The sequence below is a fragment of the Vulpes vulpes genome, chromosome 5 (assembly GCF_048418805.1).
Source record: "Vulpes vulpes isolate BD-2025 chromosome 5, VulVul3, whole genome shotgun sequence".
NCBI lineage: Eukaryota > Metazoa > Chordata > Mammalia > Carnivora > Canidae > Vulpes > Vulpes vulpes.
This window is the reverse complement of record NC_132784.1, coordinates 68606869-68626269: the sequence shown is the minus strand read 5'-3', so window position 1 is coordinate 68626269 and position 19401 is coordinate 68606869. Positions and strand designations below refer to the sequence as shown.

Sequence of the window (19401 nt, the reverse complement as noted above, 5' to 3'; positions counted from 1 at the left end):
GTCTTCCTGTTCTTCACAGAGGTTCTCTGCACCGAGGTGGGTGCCAGACTCGGGTTCCTGCCCTCCGTCAGGATGCAGCCACGGTGTACTCCCCTCCTTAGGTGGCTCCATGTCTGTACATGAGAACAATGAATGGAGAGGCGTGCTGCTCTTCCCTCCAGTTAACTGGATGCGTGACTTGTAATCCATTTCTTTCTTAGAGGCTGTAATCCCAGGAGCCTCCGGATTTGGGTTAACCTTCTACACGTGTGGCAGGTGACTGTGGCACACACCTCCTCCTGGTGACAGTGTGCCAGGATCGCAGGCCCGGGTGTTTTTGAGGGACACTGGAACCGTGGAAGCTCAACACACCAACCAGAGCATCTGAGGAAACAGCAAGCATTTCACACGCTCGGTCTCTGAGGCTCTGTCACCATAGACACAGTTCAGAGCATCTGTTTTAGGGCCAGTAGCTGGTTCCAAAGTCCTATTGTGGGTTACAGTGAATTTTGAGTTTGTTTAAAGGCTGGGAAATCCTAAAGCAAGGCTCTGCACTTGCTCTTCTGGGTGCCCGGTGCTGGGCAAGAGAATGTCGCTGAGTGTCCCATCCTGCCTTCGGTCCTGGTCTGTGGCTTCCAAGTTGAACGGTGCTGCCTTGCGCCTTTGCCTGCTCTTCTCACAGGAGGGTATTTGTAGGCATCACAGCACATGCCATGTGGCACTCCTGTGCCCTCGCTGTCAGAGTGCTCACCTGCACACTGGTGGCTGATCCGCAAAAGCCAGAGCCACCCAGCCCATGGCTCTGACCTTGGTGTGTGTCTCACTCTGAGGAGAGGACTCCATCCAGAGCAGGATGAGAATTTGAGATGGGGCTGGTGAAGGGGAGCATGCACGGGGAAAGGAGAGCATGAGGGTCCCACAGTCAGAGCAGACTTGAGAAGCTGGTCCTTCTGTCCAGGAGCAGCCATCACACTGGTCCTCACTGGGAAGCAGAGGCAGCTGGGAGAGCAGTTCCCACCTTTGGGTGCCTAGCCCGAGGGGGAACCCCTGGGACTCACCAGCTGGGACTGCCAGAGGTGAAACTGCTCCCCTGCAGGTGGAAGGAGGCCAGGCCCGGGGCACCACCACCACCCATCCTCCTACAGAGGGGCTCCCTCGGCCCGCACCTGGGCCCGAGCTTCCCTGGCCCCTCCTGCCTGGGCCTGTTGTCTCAGGTGGCACTCAGCACACCTGGAGTTACATTTGTGCACTGACTTGTGTGTGGTCAACCCCCACCCCCCGCCCGCCCATGAGAACATGAGCTCCAGAGGGCACAGATGGACCACCCATCAGGAGCACTCCTGATGTCCTGGCTTTTAGTGGGTGCTCTGAGCAAAAGTGGTGGATGAGTGCATGAATGAGTGAATTCTTTTTTTTAAAAAGATGTATTTATTTGAGAGGCAGGGGAGGGCAGGGGAAAGGGCAGGGATAGAGGGAGAAGTGAACTCCCCGCTGAGCAGAGAGCCCAATGTGGGGCTCGATCCCAGGACCCTCAGACTGTGACCTGAACCAAAACCAAAAGTCAGACCCTTAACTGGCTGAGCCACCAGGTGCCCCATGAAAGAGTGAATCTTTGAGCAAGAGTTACTTCTCTGGTGCACGTACGGGATGTCATTTCCCGGGGCAGCTGCGACATCTCCCACCATGGGTCCCACACTGAGTAGCCCGCTGGCACTCCGAGGCTCTCCTGGGAGAGTGTGCCTGTAGTCAGTGTGGGGACCTGGTCGCTCAGCCATGGGAACTGAGAAGTCACCAAGCCTGTCAGCTTCTCTGTTCAAGGCCACCTTGCACAGAAAGGTTTCTAGGGAATCCAGAGTAGGAGAAAGTATAGCAAATAGGGATGTGGGCTGTGGGGTGGGCAGAGCTTGGGTGCTTCTCATTTGTTCTTTACAACCTGGGGCTTTTCAACAGGGCACAGGGGTGGTTATGGACTCCACCATCTGTGGGTTCACTCCCTCTGCCGCCCCTCAGTGCAGGGCGCTCACCCCTGGAGCAGTGGGGATGGTAGGTGCCAGAGCCCCCCCTCCAGCGAGGTCCCATTCAGTGGGCTGGAGGCATGGAGCCCCAGCACCCAAGATCCCCCCACTTTCTGGGCTCTCACACACCCAGTCCGTCCTGTCTTCGTTCCCTGACCCAGCAGTGGTAGTGGGGGTGACCAGAGCAGGTGGGCCGCGAGCTGAGCCCCAGGAGATGCAGTCCCGCCCCTGCCTGCCGTGCCGGTGCCACGGGGACAGACGGAAGTCAGGGACAGGCCGCGGCCAGGAGCCACCAGGAGCTCAGCCAACACCAGAGTGGCCGCGGTGAGGGGACCTTGTCTAGCGTACCTGGATGAGCAGGCCGGTGGACCTGTGGCCCTTAGCCCCTTGTCAGCCAAGCTTTGATGCCTTTTCCAGCCTCCCAGCAGGAGAGGAAAAACCAGGGATCACCTAGAGGAAATGGGCTGCTTCCGTGTGATGTGTGTTCCCAAAATATGTGAGAAGCAATTAGTCTTTCCTCTTAAGTGTGAAAATGGAAGGTGTTAGGGCTACACCCTGGGACCCTGGAAGTCTCCTGTCTGGCTTTTCCCACGTGGCTGGTGGCCAGGGACTTGCCCCCAGGCCTGCCGCAGTGAGCACCTGAGCGCCGGGATGAGCTGGGAGTCCGACCTGGCCGCCCCGAGCAGCAGGCGCCCCAGCTGCGAGCAAGGGCCCTGCAGCCGCCACAGCGGTCTCCTGCTGTCAGCCTGCAGAGCCCCCATCCGCGCGTCCGTCTGTCAGGAGGCTGGGCTCTCGCTGCCCCGGGAGGGTGCCGATCCCTCCCGCCCACGTGGGCCCCCTCACCACAGCCCGTCTTCCCGCAGGTCAACAACGAGAACGTCGTGAAAGTCGGCCATCGGCAGGTGGTGAACATGATCCGCCAGGGAGGGAACCACCTGGTCCTCAAGGTGGTCACCGTGACCAGGAATCTCGACCCGGACGACACCGCCAGGAAGAAAGGTGCCCACCCCGCCCCACCCATGCCCTCCAGTCTCCCTCCCACATCTCCTCCACTGGGGTGGGGGATGGTCCCCCAATAGGAGGAAAATAAACCACAAAAGGAGGTTGGGAGAGGACTCGGGCGTGGCTGCCAGGCAGAGGTGGCTGCAGGAAGGCTGTGCTCGGCAGCCCCGAGGTCCACGTGAGAGGCCATGTCCTTGCTCTGATGTGAGTGGCAGCCAGGGGTCCCCTTAGTCACCGGCCCACACAGCTCAGATACAGCTGGACCAGACTCCCCTCCGCAGATTTCTGCTCAGGGAGGGCAGGGCTCCCGAGTGCCAGGTGTGCTTCGGGGCTCAGTACAGAGGACAGGGTGGTCCCAACCCATCACGGCCCCAGTGGAGGTGGGTGACCACTGCTGCTCCTCCACCTTGGGGGACGCCCACCTGTCCACCTTCCCTGTGGGCTCAGGGCCACCTGCTCCCAGCTTGTTCTGGAAGCACAGGGCAGGGTGGGGCGGTGACATATTGGCCACGTTCCCACACCCGTCTTTCCCGTCTGCTCCTCAAGCTCCCCCGCCTCCGAAGCGCGCTCCGACCACGGCCCTCACCCTGCGCTCCAAGTCCATGACCTCAGAGCTGGAGGAGCTCGGTAAGAGTCGCCCGTCTGGCCCGCCCAGCCCCGCGCTGTCGCCAGCACCTGTGATGCAGTGGGACCCGCCTCAGTGCAGCCTCAGGCCATGCATGGCCTTTGCTCGCTTGCTTGCCCCAGTCCCTGCCCCTGAACCCCAGGAATGGTGCCGGGAACCCTGCGTGCGGGCGGCTCCCACGTTGGCATCTCCGTGGGAATCCTGCTGGCTTCGGGGGTGGTTACTACTTTTGCCTTTTCCTCTTTTCGGCTCATCTAACATTGTTTTGTTTTGAATTTTTGGGCCTCTCACTAGTGGATAAAGGTAAGTTGCCCCACAGTGTCCCCTAAACAGCTCCCCTGCTGTCTAGGGCCCTCCCAAAATCCGCCTCACTGGTGCTCTGTGCATGCCTCAGACCAGAAAGCTCTGTCCCTGGGGTTTGGTGTAGATAGGGGCGGGGCTGGCAGGCCCAGCAGGCTGCACACCAAGGACTCCTGGTGTCTTCTAGAAGGTCTGCAAGGAACCAAAGGGCTCTAGCCCTTGCTCCCACCCCCCACCCTCCAGAGCTTGCAGAACAACAGGGGCCCTGGGTCCAGCAGCACTGGGGACAGTTGGGGAGGGAGGACCCTGGAGCTGTGCGGGCCACCCGGATGCTGGTTCAACATCATGCTGGGGCGTCACCCTGCAGCCTAGGGACACATTTGGAAGGAAGCTGGCTCTGACCACACAGAAGTGGGGAGCAGGCTGACATGCTCGCTCTGCGGAGAACATGGAGAGGGGTTCGCTAGGTGATGGAGAGTGAAGGATGTCACCCAGCTGGCCCAGTGGGGGAACGTCTGAGCACCCCTCACTCATGTTTAACTGGACGTCACTCCCACTTGATCCCAGCCTTCACTGTGAGAGCATCTGGACCCTCTCCCCAGAAAGCACAGAGCAGCCCCTCTTCCTTGCAGCTCCTCTGGGGAGGGGGGGTCTCCTCTGTCCAGGGTGGCTGCACTGCTACAACCAGAGGGTCCTTCTCCAGGACCTAGCCACCTCCCAGCTAGCAACCCTCACCACTCACTGTGTTCTAGCACCCAGGCCTAGCCTTCTAGAAGTCGGCACCCCTGCTGCAGCACTGCCCACCCCCCACCCAGAACCTGTAGCTCCCACAAGCCCCTCTTCTGGCCCCCTCTCTGATCGCATCTTGTCCCTCCACGCAAGGCTGGCCAGGAAGCCTGACCATCCCCGCACACCTGGCCTGGCACCAGGTGGGGATGACGACAGAATGGACGGCATGTGCCACTCTGACTTAGCTGTGGCCCATCTCTCCCGCGTGTGGGGTCTCGGGGCTCCTCCTGGAGTTGGCTTCCATTCTCACCACGTTGGCACAGTGCTAGGGGGGCAGGGGCTCAGCAGGAAGGACGCTCCAGGACAGTGCCTCATCCATAGCCAGGAAGCAGGTTTACCAGCTGGACGTGTGGGTCATTGGGTTCCTGGGAAAGCCAGGTCTGGCCCCCAAGAGCTGCAGGGAGGGTTAGGCGTCCCGGCCCCCGAGCCAGGCCCTGGGGGAGCGCTGCCCTCATGGGACTCACGCTCCCCTTTCTGTTTGCAAGCCTCCATCCGGAAGAAGAAGGGTAAGGGGCGAGCCTGTGTCTGTTCCTAGCCCCCGCCCGCACACCCTCTGTGGCTGTCGGCGTGGCGTCCAGATGCCATGACCTTGCGTTGTCTCCTCCCTGTTCTGAGGCCTGCGGAGGGCCCCCTCCAGACCACGTCCTGTCAGTCTGTCCCGTCTGCTTCGGTTTTCCCATCGTGGTCCCCCCCAACCTGTTGTGCATCCCCCCAGAATTGTGTCCTCATTGTCATGACTGTTAAGGCCCAGGACCCTCGGGCTGTCACAGCCAGGCCTGCCCTACCAGGGGGCGGCCTCTGCCCATGTCCAGGCCACATGCAGCAGGTGGTCAGGGTGCAGGCCAGCAGAGCCCCTGGCACTGGAGGGAGGGCTGGAGCTCTGACTGCTGGCCACCTTTGCCATGGGACCAGGGGCTGCCCCCCCCCTCCCGCCCTGAGCTCCTGGAAGGCCCCTGGCTCTCCCAGAGGCCTGTACATGCCTGCTGCCTCTGAGCTGGCAGGGAGGATGGTCGCCATGCTGTGAACAAAGACACATGTCCCTCCTTCCCCAGCATCCACATTCTGGGGTGTTTCTCAGCTAGCTGCTGGAGACAGCTAACCCCAACTGAAAGAAGCATAGTGATTTCAAAGCTGCTTTTGGGGGTGGGAGGAGCATGGAGTGGACCCCACCATGTGACCTCAGGCACTGAGGGGAAGGCACAAAGCAGAATCCTGAATGCTGAAATCGGGCAGTAGGTCTTCGAATCTGGCAAGGCAGCATCTAGGGACAGGATCACGGTCCTGGAGCACCAGGACATAGTGCCTCCTTTCTCCCCATCCCCGGCCTCCACCCCCAACCCCGGGGGCTGCCCGGGAAACTCCCAGTGGCCTCTCCAGGGTCAGCCACCGAGTCAGCCATGTGGTGGGTACCCAGGACACAGCTTCCCGGGCCTGCGTGGACATGCCTTCAATCCCAAGCCAGCACCCAGGAGGTGCACTGCCTAACAGAGCAGGCCAAAGAAGTCCCGTGGGCTGCACCCCCAGGCCCCATCCACTCCGCCCTCCTCCCTTACCGGCACCTCCATCAGCCAGACACCCCAGCCTGTGGGAAAAGACAAGTCACAGTCCTATGGCTGGCATGGCCCAGAGCAGAATCTACACAGACGACAGGCAAGAGACCCACCTTGCTCTGAATAGCCGAGAAGACTGGATGTGATTCGAAACTGAAGGCCCTTCCCTCATATTTCCTGACCCCCAGCGAGAGCAGGAGGCAAGTGTGCGGCCAAGACCCCAAAGGGCCCAGCAGCCATGGCCCAGCCAGCAGCCGTGGGGTGCAGTGCAGGGCTCCAGTGGCCCGTGCCAGCAGAGAGGCCCAGCCCCTCGCTGCAGTGAGGGAGGAGTCCACCTTCATCACGCAGCAGGGAGCATCACACCCCAGTGGGTGTGCAGAGAGCCCACCACTGCCCGCCAGTCTCTTCCAGGGGTTGGTCTCACCACCTCAGAAGCATTCCCCACACTCCAGGGGGGCCGTGTCCATCAGGGGAAAACCAGGCCTTGATAGTGTATGGGTTGAATAGTGTCCTCCCAAATCCACACCCCAATAGAACCTGTGAAAGGAAACTTATCTGGAAACAGGGCCTTTCCCAATGTAATCATGGCGAGGCTACTGGACTAGGATGAGCCCTGACCCAATGACCGTGACCTCACAGGAGAGGGAAAGAGTCAGACACGCACAGAAGAGGCCACATAGGCAGGGGTGCAAGGGGCCAGGAATGAATGCTTGGCACCCCTGAACCTGGAAGAGGTGAGAAGGATCCTCCCCGGGAGCCTCCAGGAGGAACCATCCTGCCAACACCCTGATTTGGGCATTCTGGCTTCCAGACTGATGGAGAATAAGCTTCTTTGTCCTGAACCTGCCATGGCGGTTTTAGGAAACTGTCACAGCAGTGAGAGGACCCCAGCCCGTCTGGGGCTGCGCTGACACCTGCTCTGGCTACAGGCAGTGAGTTTACAGCTCCTCATCTTCCAGTCTTTCTTTTATGGACCTGCCCTAGTCCCTAGACAGCATGTTCATGGGCACAAGGGTGAATGAGTTCCTGGGAGAGCCACTGGCCCCAGGCATCTTGGGGCACAACTGGCCCGTCCGGCCACACCCACAGGCCTGTTCCTTGGAAGGTGGGAGACTTCTCAGGCCAGGAACAGTCCACTGGAGTCCAAGCGGACGTCCCCATGTGTCCACACCTCCTGGGGAGACTGAGCCAGAGGGACCCTTCTGGCTGCACCCGCTGCTCCCAGAGCCTGCTGCTGGTCTTAGCCTCGGGGGCTGGTGGTTGTGTTTTCATCTTGCGGGGGAACTCCTGTCCGGGCCTCACCCTGAGGTCTGGTTCGTAGGGCATGGGTTTCCGCAGCAGGAGGGCTCAGGGCACACTGGATGACTCATGTTGAAGCCTGCCTGTGGCCAAGGGTGTGCTCCTGGATGGGGTGGTGGGGACTTCTGATGCTCCGTCCTCACTGCTCTGATTCCCATGGGTTACCTCCCCGAGCTGCCAAATCTGCCACCTTCCTGCCTAGAGTATCACCAGAAAGCTTGCACTTGAAGGACAGTGAGCATCACACCTGTCTGGGAGATGGCCAGTTTGCTTAGAAAATTAAAATACAGGGCTGCTTCTGGAGCCCCCTCATCAAGTCTCTACTAGCAGGTTTTTTATGATTTGCTAGTTTTCAGATGTGTCTGCAGGACTGTTTTCAGCCACTGAGTACGTGGTTTTAGGACTGCAGAGGGCTGGACTCTTCACCCAGAGCCCCGTAATAGAGACCCAAGCCCCAGCTTTCGTACATGAAGCACTATAATCCTTAGAGCCTCACAGCCATGGCTCATGTTCTGGCAAAGCAGGCCTCAGAGACCGGGGCTTCATGGTCCTGGGTGAGGCCGGCAGGCTCCCTCTGAGACAGCAGCCAGGAGGGGACCCAGGCCCCCAGGGAAGCATCTCCATGCGAATCACACAAACCAGGCTAAGTGGCTGTCAGCGAAGCAGTGGTAACTCCCAACCTCACCCCCCACAACCCAAGAGCTCTGCTATTCTGGCTCAAACATTTGGGTGGAGGCAGGAGGGCCGAGGTGTAAGACGAAGACGAGGTTATCCCTCAAGGTGGCTATGGCTCTAGGCCACATACCCTCTCGATGCAGGCTGAGTGTGGTGTGGCCAGTGCGCTGGCTTCTCAACCAGCTGGACTAGGCAGACCGTTCTGATGGCAATCCTCAATCTCTGGCCCGACATGGGGTGCTGAGGCTGGATGACCCCGACTGGGGCCCGGTTTTGCGTTCATGACCTTCAGCATCTCAGATCTGGACTGTTCCAGGTTCTCATCAGGGTGAGAAGGAAGGCATTTAGAATTTCCACCAGGAACTGCTGCTCTTAACACGGGACCTTCTCCTCACCTGCGCACTCCCAGCATTCAAGGAGTATTTTTAGGGTGCCGGCCATCTTCTCAGGGGCTCCAATCCCAGTCTGCCATTGCTTATTACAGGCATGTGAAGACCCCAGGCGGTATCCGATGCCAGGCTGCAGACCTGGGGCATGCCAGGGGGAAGGGGGTTGAAACCAAAGCAACAGCTAGAAACAGGAGGCTCTCCAAGATGCTACAGGTTAGCTCTGCATCACAGGACAGTGTCCTGCCCTGGGGTCCCTGCCCCAAACCATGCCCGACATGGCCGGCAGCACAGACAGCGCTCCACCTGCGGTGACTCCCACAGGATAAATGCTGGGCTCCACTCACTACTCTCTGCATCCCGGAGCCACGGGGGGAAGCCTCACTGAGCTGCCACAGCTAGAGTGGGACCTGGAAAGAGCCAGAGCCCACAGAGGCTCCCAGCTCCGAGGACACTAGACTCCCCACACCTGAGCGGAAGCAAAAAAACTGACCACCACCGTGAGGGGCCGGGCTTCCAGGCATAGGCCACGAGGACCAAGGAGGCTAAGCAAGTGCCCCTGAAGCACCACCATGAGAGAACTCTAAGCCACATCAAGGGTGCGGCCTGGCTGGTAGGACAGACTTGGGAGTATTGCACAGAAGCAAATTAGACTCCAGCCATGGAAGGAACCCCAGCCCAGAGGAAGCAGCTTTCTGGGCAGGGGGAAGAGCAGGTCTTCTCTTCACCAGAGACAGATGGGAGAGCATGTGTGTCATGGGAGAGGGCCTCCCTGAGGCTCCTCTGCCTGAACCCCTTGACCTTAGCTCGCTGGCAGGTGAACTGGGACAGGGTCCAGGCAGGCATCTTCCAGACAGTTTCAGGCTTTGCAGGCCACAGGCTCTCTGGCACATTCTCTTTCCCCTGCTTTCAACAGCCTCTGGAAAATGTGAACAGTCTGTGTAGATGGAGAATGGCAGGCAGGACTTGACCCCAGGGCTATGGTTGGCTGACCCCTGGCCCAGGACACAGCTCGGAGCAGGAGCCTTGTAAGCAGATACCTGCACATGTCAGAGTCCTACCTGGGTGTTCTGGGTGCTCTGGGGGGCTGGAGTGGCCCAGGTGGCTGCCTGCCAGGTCCCCCAGTCTCCCTGCCCACACACACCCTCCCTCCTGCAGGTCTTCTCCTTGGCACCTCTGGTCTGGGTGGCTCTGAGGGTGTCGGGTTCCTGGGGAGCTTTTCCAGGGGGCTAGCTGTTCTTGGGAAGCCCCAATACAAATGGCTGTCCCACCCAGTGGGAATGACTTGACATCCAGAGCTCCCATCTGCTCCAGCCCTCACATGCTGACCTCACAGCTCAGGGCCTGGGCCAGATAGCCTTTGGGGGGCAAGGAGGGTGCTGTGCCTCACCAACCTCACACTGGCTTCGTGCTAACTTGGCCACAGTCTTTCTGGAAGGGGACTCAGGTGTGCCCCACCAAGGACCCTTGCTCTACAGGGTCTCGGGAATCCTCCAGACAAAGCCAAGGCATCAGGGCAATTCTGGGATGTGCTGAAGTTTTTGAGTTTTCCAACAAATTTAATGTTTCAGTTAAATTTTTTAAAAGTTTTTAATTTGTAAGAATCACTTATAACTAACCCTCGATTTCCTTTTCACAAAGAAATGAGACTGTAGAACTGTTGGGAAATTGCCCAGGCAGCATGGGTCTGGCCTCCGGAGCTGGCTCCCAGCTGGCTCCCTGGCTGGCTGCACCCACTGCCCCCAGCCCTGGGCCTCAGGGCCTTACACCCTGGCAACTGTATGTCATTACAAAGGAGCCTCTGAGCTCTTATAAAGAACAAACGTTGGTTTAGTTAACACAGTGGAGTAAGTCCCATCAGCACAAATCAAATGGCTCCAGGGAAGATCTGACTTTTGGAGAGTTTGGGGCTGCGAGGGCCCAGGCTGTGTCACCCAGGGCCTTGTTCCCTGTCTTGTCCACGTGCGCCTCCCCGGGGTGACAGGGTAGGAATAGACTGGCGTCCTTGTGAATGCATGTGGCAGGGACATGCATGCCTGCTCCATTCTGCAGTGCTGTGCACCCGCTTGCATGGTCGAGGCCGGAGCAGGCAAATAGCTGCACACGTGTGGAGGGCATCTTGCCAAAGGCAGGCCCCTGGTTGTGTTTCAGGGGCTTCAGCCACTGACACCTGTTCCTACCATCGTGTTCACATTGCAGATAAACCCGAGGAGATCGTCCCGGCCTCCAAGCCATCCCGTGCTGCTGATAACGTGGCCGTGGAGTCCAGGGTGGCCACCATCAAGCAGCGGCCCACCAGCCGGTGCTTCCCGTCCGTCTCGGACATGAACGTGAGTCACTGGCCATGCCCTATGGGGTGGCGGGCGGGCCATGTGGACAGGGTGCTCCTCACCATCACCCAAACTGGGCCACCTGTGTTCTGTCTCCTGGTGGCAGGTCTGAGTGCCCCCTGTCACGACTACATAGTACCTTCGCAGAACCCGGTTTAGACTAACACGCTTGGTTTCCCCTGGTTTTACCTTAGACGGTAACACCCATAAGCGTCGCCCACCGGACAGGATAGCTTGGTGTGCTGCATTAGAACACAGAGCTGCTAGCAATGACCACGGGGACATTCTCACTCTGGACCCCCCATCATCTCCAGAACTCCGGGGGGGGGGGGGCTTCCACAAGCTCTGGACAACCTCCCCTTGCAGAGTTAGCCCTCCCCCAGGTCCCGCCTCCCCATCCTCACTGCCTGCCCAGTTTGCAGCCTCTGGCTGCACTTCAAGTACCCCTCACCCACCGCGGCCCCAAAGCTTTCCTGCCCAGCCTCTGGCCCCAGAAAGCCAGGCATATGCCCTGAGCCCAAGGGAGACTGTTCTGGTAGGAAGACTGTCTGGGGGCCTGAGTACAAGATGCACAGGAGCTTGCACATGTTTCCACCAGGCTCGGAGTCACCCTCCGAGGCACAGGGTGGGGAGCCCCTGGCAGCCCTGGTTTTACAGACAGGGAATCTGCTTCCCAAGTGAAGGAGGTAAGCTCTAGGGTCCTGGCAGGCCAGCCCACCTGCTGCGGGCTCTGTGGCTGGGCAGCCTTGGCACTGTGAGCAGTCCAGCGGCCAGCTCCCTGACACTGGCACCTGGCCTGCCCTGTCCCATGCTGTGGAGGGAGACAGAGGCTCCTGCCGGGTGCGCACTCCCTACAGCATCCGCCCCGACCCCTTCTCCCAGGCTTGTTGGCCAGACCACAGCTCCACCGAGCACACCGGCGCTCAGGGTACAGTGTTCAGGGAGAACCTTTCCAGGGTCCCTGAGGCTGCTGCGTGCTGTCAGGCTCGGCTGCATACAGCTTGCTCCTGGGAGCATTATGGGAAGCCATGTTATGGGCCCACTGCCCAGGGCTGCTGTGTCACCCTCTGGGCCTGGTGGCCATTGTGGGGCTGGACGGGGCCTTTCTTACTCCGGGCTCTCTGGTTTGCAGTCTGTGTACGAACGACAGGGGATCGCCGTGATGACACCCACTGTTCCCGGGAGCCCAAAAGGCCCATTTTTGGGCCTCCCCCGAGGTACGATGCGAAGGCAGAAATCAATAGGTAAGAAGCATGGCCTACATGCACAGACATTGCCCCTGGCTCTCAGAGAAGCCCTCAGAGCCCCTGGACAGAGATGCCCACTGGGCCCGCCCCACCCCCCCAAGACTCACCCCTGGAATGCCCCCGCAGACTGAAACTCCTGCTGGAACAAAATGCAGCCTTGCAAGCCACATTATCTTCGCTACTACCTGCAGAGTGAGGGAACACGTGTCAGGATGGAGGCAGAGGGCAGGCCGGGGTGACCAGGAAGCCCCCTCCATTGCCCTGTGGGGATCAGAGTGGCCAGTGGAGGGGGACCCATGCTCCGTGCGATCCCCATGTTCCCTGCATCGCCAGAATGAAACTGCCATGTTTCACAGGGTGAGCGCAGTGGACACACTTTCCAGGGGTGGTTGGGCCAGGTTCCAGAACTCTGACAGACTTAAAGTACTGTGTGTCGTAGAAAGCCGCGTACCTCCTTGTTAATGTCCCAGTGACACCCCCTGACACTTCCAGGCAAAGTGAATGTGGCCCTGCCAGACAGCTCCTCTGTGAGATAATCTAGCACTGTCCTTACCATGTAAATTCTCAGAGAGGCTGGGCCACGCCGGACACTGGTGGATCCGGCCAGCCCGGGCCAGCCCTTGGGGACGCCGTGGGGTGATGTCTCCTGCGCTGCTGTTTGGGGGCCTGACTCCTTTGTCACTAGTGCAAGGTGGCTCACACTGGCAATGACAGTAGTGAGCATGGTGGAGGTGGCATCTGGCGCTCCTTAAACCCACCCTTCCCAGGAGCGCAGGCCACCACAGAGTAGCATAGATGGCATCTTGTGCCCCAGCTCTGTACCTGGCTAATAACAATCGATTTCCTCCTGTCAGACAGCAGAATCTTTCTATCAGGTTAGTGAACCTTATAGTTTGCAATCTGTGATCTGAATGCAACCCCTATACTTACTCTATAAGGTGTATTCTTAAATTATTACTCCTTGGGAACATCACTGTCAGGCAACCCACCTAGCCAATGGTCTAGAAGGCCTTTTAGCAATTCGTCTGTTTGATGCCAAAATACCCTCCCACAGGAGTACCTTAAATTGGGAATACCCTTATCGAATGGAAATCTTCATTGGAAAGTTATTGTAGTTTGTCCTAAAAGTTTTTTTGATTTGAAGTAATTCATTTCGTGACCTCTCTGAGCACCTGCATGCCCCCCGCGTGAGACCCTGGAACCTCCCATCCGTGGGTGTCTGTGTCTGTGTTCTGCCCCCGTCTCCTGGAGTGCATTCTGTTGATGTTTCAATATCTCGGACTATTGGAAAGAGAGTCTTTAAAGCCCACACAAAGGACCCAGGTCCAGTGAGGCCGGACGCCCACCAGCTGGCCCAGAGGGTCTCAGGAGGACCCAGAGGGGCTCTGAGGCCAGTGGCCCAGGGTTTGCTCTGGATGCTTCAGGAGGGGTCTGGCCCCCTCCCCTCAAGGACGTGTTGAGGAGCTGAAGGGCCTTCTTCACCTCACAGCCATCCTCCCAAGGGAGTGCCAATGCCTTCGAGTCCTCGGGTGGCCCAGAGAAGTCAGGCAACAAAACAGGCTCCTGTCACGAGGGCAAGGCCAGCTCTGACACCCCCCAGCAGTGGCACCACATCACACGGGTCTGGCCTCCAATGGGCAGCACAACAGTCTCAACCCACAGACTGCCCCGGAGCCTGGCCACACCAACAGGACAGCTGCATCCGGACCCAGCCATCCCCAGCGCGTGTTCACGCACACCCACATGCTCGCATGCAGCTCATGGCCCCAGGCACCTGCCCCGGCCTCGCACATCCTTCCCTCCCCCTGCTCTGGGCACTGCACACAGAACACCTCAACAGCACGCACTCGATGCCTCCCAGCACCCTTCTCTTTTTTCTTTTCTTTCCCTGTATCCTTTCTTTTCCTTGAGGGGCTCAGATGGGCCACGTAAGCTCTTGGCGTTGTGGCTTGTGCTCTGTTCTGTGAACAAGTGTGCACCCTGGTTCGTTGTGAGTGTGCAGATGTAGTGTGTCGCACAAACCTAGGAGTTTGGTGGGGCGTCACTGTCACGGTTTAAAACTTAGCCTGCCTTCTCCTTGCAGGAATAACGGAGGAAGAGCGGCAATTTCTGGCCCCTCCGATGCTGAAGTTCACCAGAAGCCTGTCCATGCCGGACACCTCCGAGGACATCCCTCCCCCACCGCAGTCCGTACCCCCATCCCCACCGCCCCCGTCCCCCACCACCTACAACTGCCCCAAGTCCCCAACCCCGAGAGTCTACGGGACCATCAAGCCGGCGTTCAATCAGAACGCTGTTGCCAAGGTGCCGCCCGCAGCTCGCTCGGACACGGTGGCCACGGTGATGAGGGACAAGGGGCTGTACTACCGGCGGGAGCTGGACCGCTACTCCCTGGACTCCGAGGACCTCTACAACCGCAGCGCTGCCGCCCAGGCCAACTTCCGCAACAAGAGAGGCCAGATGCCCGAAAACCCCTACTCGGAGGTAGGGAGGATCGCGAGCAAAGCCGTGTACGTCCCCGCCAAGCCCGCCCGGCGGAAGGGCATGCTGGTGAAGCAGTCCAATGTGGAGGACAGCCCCGAGAAGACGTGCTCCATTCCCATCCCGACCATCATCGTGAAGGAGCCCTCCACCAGCAGCAGCGGGAAGAGCAGCCAGGGCAGCAGCACGGAGATCGACCCGCAGGCCCCCGAGCAGCCAGGCCAGTTGCGGCCCGACGACAGCCTGACCGTCAGCAGCCCCTTTGCCGCTGCCATCGCCGGGGCCGTCCGTGACCGGGAGAAGCGGCTGGAAGCCAGGAGGAACTCCCCGGCCTTCCTCTCCACAGACCTGGGAGACGAGGACGTGGGCCTGGGGCCGCCCGCCCCCCGGGTGCATTCCTCCAACTTCCCCGAGGAGGCCGGCTTCGGCGAGGAGGACAGCGCCGAGCCACTGTCGTTGCCCACGCCGGGGGCAGTGCCCAGGGAGCCCGAGAACCACTTTGTGGGTGGTGGTGAGGCCGCAGCTCAGGGGGAGGCCGGCAGGCCGCTGAATTCCACATCCAAAGCCAAGGGCCCCGAGAGCAGCCCCGCGGTGCCCCCCAAGAGCGGCAGCGCAGCCAGCCCTGAGAATTACGTCCACCCGCTCACGGGCAGGCTGCTGGACCCCAGCTCCCCGCTGGCCCTGGCGCTGTCCGCAAGGGACCGAGCCATGAAGGAGTCCCAGCAGGGCCCCAAGGGGGAGGCCCCCAAAGCCGACCTCCACAAACCTCTCTACATTGATACCAAAATGCGGCCCAGCGTGGAGGCAGGCTTCCCCCCGGTCACCAGGCAGAACACGCGGGGACCCCTGAGGCGGCAGGAGACAGAGAACAAGTATGAGACGGAGCTGGGCAAGGACCGCAAGGGCGAGGACAAGAAGCACATGCTCATCAACATCGTGGACACGTCCCAGCAGCGGTCGGCCGGCCTGCTGATGGTCCACACCGTGGACGCTGCCACGACCGACCACCTGCTGCAGGAAGAGGAAGAGAAAGCCGACATGGAGGCGAAGCCAGACCACTCGCTGTCCGAGGTGCCAGAAGGCGCTCCCGAAACCGAAGGTGCTTTACAGATCTCCGCCAGCCCCGAGCCCGCCGCCGCCGCGCCTGGCAGGACCATTGTGGCAGCGGGCTCCGTGGAAGAGGCGGTGATTTTGCCATTCCGCATCCCTCCTCCCCCTCTGGCATCCGTGGATCTGGATGAGGATTTTATTTTTACAGAGCCATTGCCTCCCCCCCTGGAATTCGCAAATAGTTTTGATATTCCCGACGACCGCATTGCTTCTGTCCCCGCTCTCACGGACCTGGTCAAGCAGAAGAAACACGACGCCTCCCAGTCCCCCTCGTTGAACCCCAGCCAACCAGCCAACTGTGCAGACAGTAAGAAGCCGGCTGGCCTTTCCAACTGCCTGCCTGCCTCCTTCCTGCCGCCCCCTGAGAACTTTGACGCAGTCACGGACTCTGGGATCGAGGAGGTGGACAGCCGGAGCAGCAGCGACCACCATCTCGAGACGACCAGCACCATCTCCACGGTGTCCAGCATGTCCACCCTGTCCTCTGAGGGCGGGGAGAACGTGGACACCTGCACAGTCTATGCAGATGGGCAAGCATTTACGGTGGACAAGCCCCCAGTACCTCCGAAGCCCAAAGTGAAGCCCATAATTCCCAAAAGCAATGCACTTTATCAGGACGCGCTCGTGGAGGAGGACGTGGATAGCTTCGTCATTCCTCCCCCGGCCCCCCCACCACCACCGGGCAGTGCCCAGCCTGCCACCAAGGTGACACCACCAAGGACCTCCAAGCTGTGGGGGGACGTCTCAGAGGTCAGGAGCCCGATTCGCTCAGGCCCAAAGGCAAACGTTATCAGTGAATTGAACTCAATCTTGCAGCAAATGAACCGAGAGAAATCGGCAAAGCCGGGGGAAGGATTGGATTCACCCACAGGAACCAAGCCTGCCAGCCTCGCTCCAAGGTAAGTCCTACAGTTGGCTTAGACACAGACTGCCCCGTGCCGGCCTTCCTGTCTCGTCCAGTCACTGCCGACCAGGAAGGGCCCTCCGGGAGCAGCCAGAGCGGACGTCAAGAGGGGAATCCATAACGCCTTTGTGCTGGCCGCATGTGTTACACACCGCTCACCCCACTCTCCTGGACTCCGGCACAGCAGAGTGCACACCGCAGCCATCCTGGCAGAATGTGGCACCCCCAAGTACAGACCTGTAATAAAACGCAGCCGCACAAGGCCATCCCCACGTGGCTTCCAGACAGGGCTCTGGTCCCTGTCGTTCTATGTCTTCCACATCTTTGCCAGGACCCCCGTAAGATCAGAAGCCAGAACCGAGCTCCGCCAAGCTGGCTGCAGGGGAGTAGCCATGCCAAAGGAGAGCGGGCGGGGTGGTGTGCGTGCACGTGTGATTAAGTGTGAGTGGATGCTCCTCGCTTCCTCCCGTCACTGATAGTTTGGTTGGAGAGCTGGGGAGGTGCCAGGTCATGGCTTCACTAGTGAGCACAGAGGGAAACACCCCACCAGCCCAGCCCACGAGGCAGGGACCACAGAAGAAGGCATCCATGTTTCCCCCAGGGTGGCCACGCATGGTTTCACATGCAGTTCAAGGTGCTGCTGTTGCAGTGCGGGGTTAGAATATGAGGGGTCACTTCTAAACACAGCCATGAGGCTCTGCCAAGGCACGCCATGCTCTAGAGGGCCCCTGGCTCTCTGCCTAGAGCTTTGGGGTGATTCTCAAGTAGAGCGGTTAGCTCCCCCGGGCCCTCACGGTGCTGGGCGTTCCCCGTGACATCCTCCGTTCACTGTTCCGGGCCACTGTTCCTTGGCTTCCCCCACCGACGTCCGCTCCCAGATCTCATCACTTTGACTAACAAGTCTTTCTTCGCGCTGCCTCCGGACAGGCATTTGACTCCAACATCTCAGCCCGTTAACCAGTGAAACCCCTACAGTTGGGCCTGCAGAGACGGGCTGAGAGCCACAATTTTCCCAGTTATCCTTCAGTGTGGACGTAAATAAATTATTCGGGTGGGTCCCATTACGCTCGGAGAAATACTGATTGGCCAGCCTTGGTAGAGAGAAGCAGGGTGACACTGTCTTTTAATAAAGAATCTACCACTAACTATGATGTTCAAATACTACCTCCAGTCAAAGAGAAACGCTGCGAAACATCCCCATCTCTGGTGGACATCCATACATACATAACTACAAGTATCATCTCCTTGAAAATCTGAAAGAAAAATCTTAAAATTGGCCAGTTTCATCCTTTCCCTGTTATGTGGTAATACAGTCCTTTGTTGCTACATTACATGAAAGCACAAGAATTAGATGCTTTATCCCAGTGTTCACATATTCCAGAATACTGGCACCTGAGTGCAGGGAAGCAGGTAGTGATTGTACCCATTCTCCAGGAGAAACAAGAAGCGCGACGCTGAGTGGCTGCCCCTTCCCCCTGCCCCCCTGCGCAGCAGGATGCGGAGCCAGAACTCAGGCTGAGGTCCTAGCCTGGCATTTCCCCTCGTCAGCAGAGTCTGAGCTCAGGAGAGTTTGAAGGAATGACTCCAGGGCTGCTCAGCACCTGGGCTCTGCTGCCCCGAGCCCTCCCACTCCGGCCCAGGGGCCTCTAGATTGTTCACCATTTCCACTCCCTTACCAACCAGGTGAGCTTCTGGGGGCACAGGGAAAGCGTGTGTCAAGCTGCGCAGTGTCCCTCGGGCTTCCCCACCTGCATTGCCCTCCGTGGGAGGGGCCTCAGAGCAGACGTCACTTGGCAGAATCATGCTGGATTTCTCAAGAGAAGCTGCAGGACCACCTCCAAGCGATGCTCAGATGCCAAGAACAGCCACCTCCGGTCTGTTCTGTTATTTATAACCCAATTCACTTACAATGAGAACATCAGCCGACATCTACCAAGGCCTCCCCAAAGGCTGGGCATCCTGCCCCATGGGCACAGCTGATGCAGGGCCTGCACTTAGGAGTACCCCGCCAGAAGGCAAAGCCCCAACCTCTGAGCCAGGGAGCAGCTCAGGGTTCCACTCCTGAGCTGCTGCTGGAGCCAGGGAACAGCCGGGAAGGAAGGGGTGGATGCCCAAGCTGTCCAAAGAGCTGAGGTCACCAAAGGCAGGCGGTTCCCAGCCCCTCGCAGGAACCTGAGCCCAGCTGCCTTCCTGAGCCCTTCTCCTCAGTTACCTGGTGACTGACAGCAGGCCAGGCCAGGCCAGTCACCAGGCGGCCCCGGCACTGCTGAGCACCCAGAGGCAGCATCTATTCTCTGCTCTCAGCCAAGGGTGACACTGAGTTGCACTGAGCACCAGATGGCCCTGAGGCCCAAGGACAAAGAGGAAGGTCATCGCCTTCAGGCGCTACACTGGGCACTCCACCAGATACTCGGCTGATCTCACAGCCTCACTGGACAAAGCCCTGAGTGGACGTGAGCTGCAGCTATGAGGCTGCCGACAAGGGTGAGGTGGGTGACAGCTGCTGGGCAACGAGGAGAGGTGAGGCCGGGCTGCTCCCTCGCATATGCATATGCCCTGGAGGTAAACCTCTCCTTTCCTGGGTTTTGCCTTGGTTGAAAAGCCTGGGTATTTGCCCATTTAGAGATCACGTGCAAGAGTGGCTCCCTGCCATTTTTAAGTGCATCTAGAAACTCAGGCTAGGAGTGGCCCTGGGCAGTATGAGGCGTG

The 19401-nt window shown here is 59.3% G+C and overlaps 1 protein-coding gene across 12 annotated transcripts in view; it reads left to right on the top strand.

Annotated features, from left to right (window-relative positions):
• Positions 1 to 19401, top strand: part of SHANK2 (SH3 and multiple ankyrin repeat domains 2) — a 510304-nt gene that overhangs the window by 480204 nt on the left and 10699 nt on the right. For 4 of the 12 annotated variants that reach the window (XM_072758674.1, XM_072758676.1, XM_072758675.1 and 1 more), the window contains 6 exons: positions 2858 to 2993; positions 3543 to 3623; positions 10820 to 10950; positions 12083 to 12194; positions 13052 to 13072; positions 14281 to 16687. In XM_072758674.1, coding sequence (XP_072614775.1) covers positions 2858 to 2993; positions 3543 to 3623; positions 10820 to 10950; positions 12083 to 12194; positions 13052 to 13072; positions 14281 to 16687 — 2888 coding nt within the window. Of the gene's footprint in view, positions 1 to 2857; positions 2994 to 3542; positions 3624 to 3915; positions 3925 to 5195; positions 5217 to 10819; positions 10951 to 12082; positions 12195 to 13051; positions 13073 to 14262; positions 16688 to 19401 lie in introns of all 12 variants that reach the window. The other 8 variants (XM_072758686.1, XM_072758687.1, XM_072758681.1 and 5 more) reach the window with 5 other exon arrangements.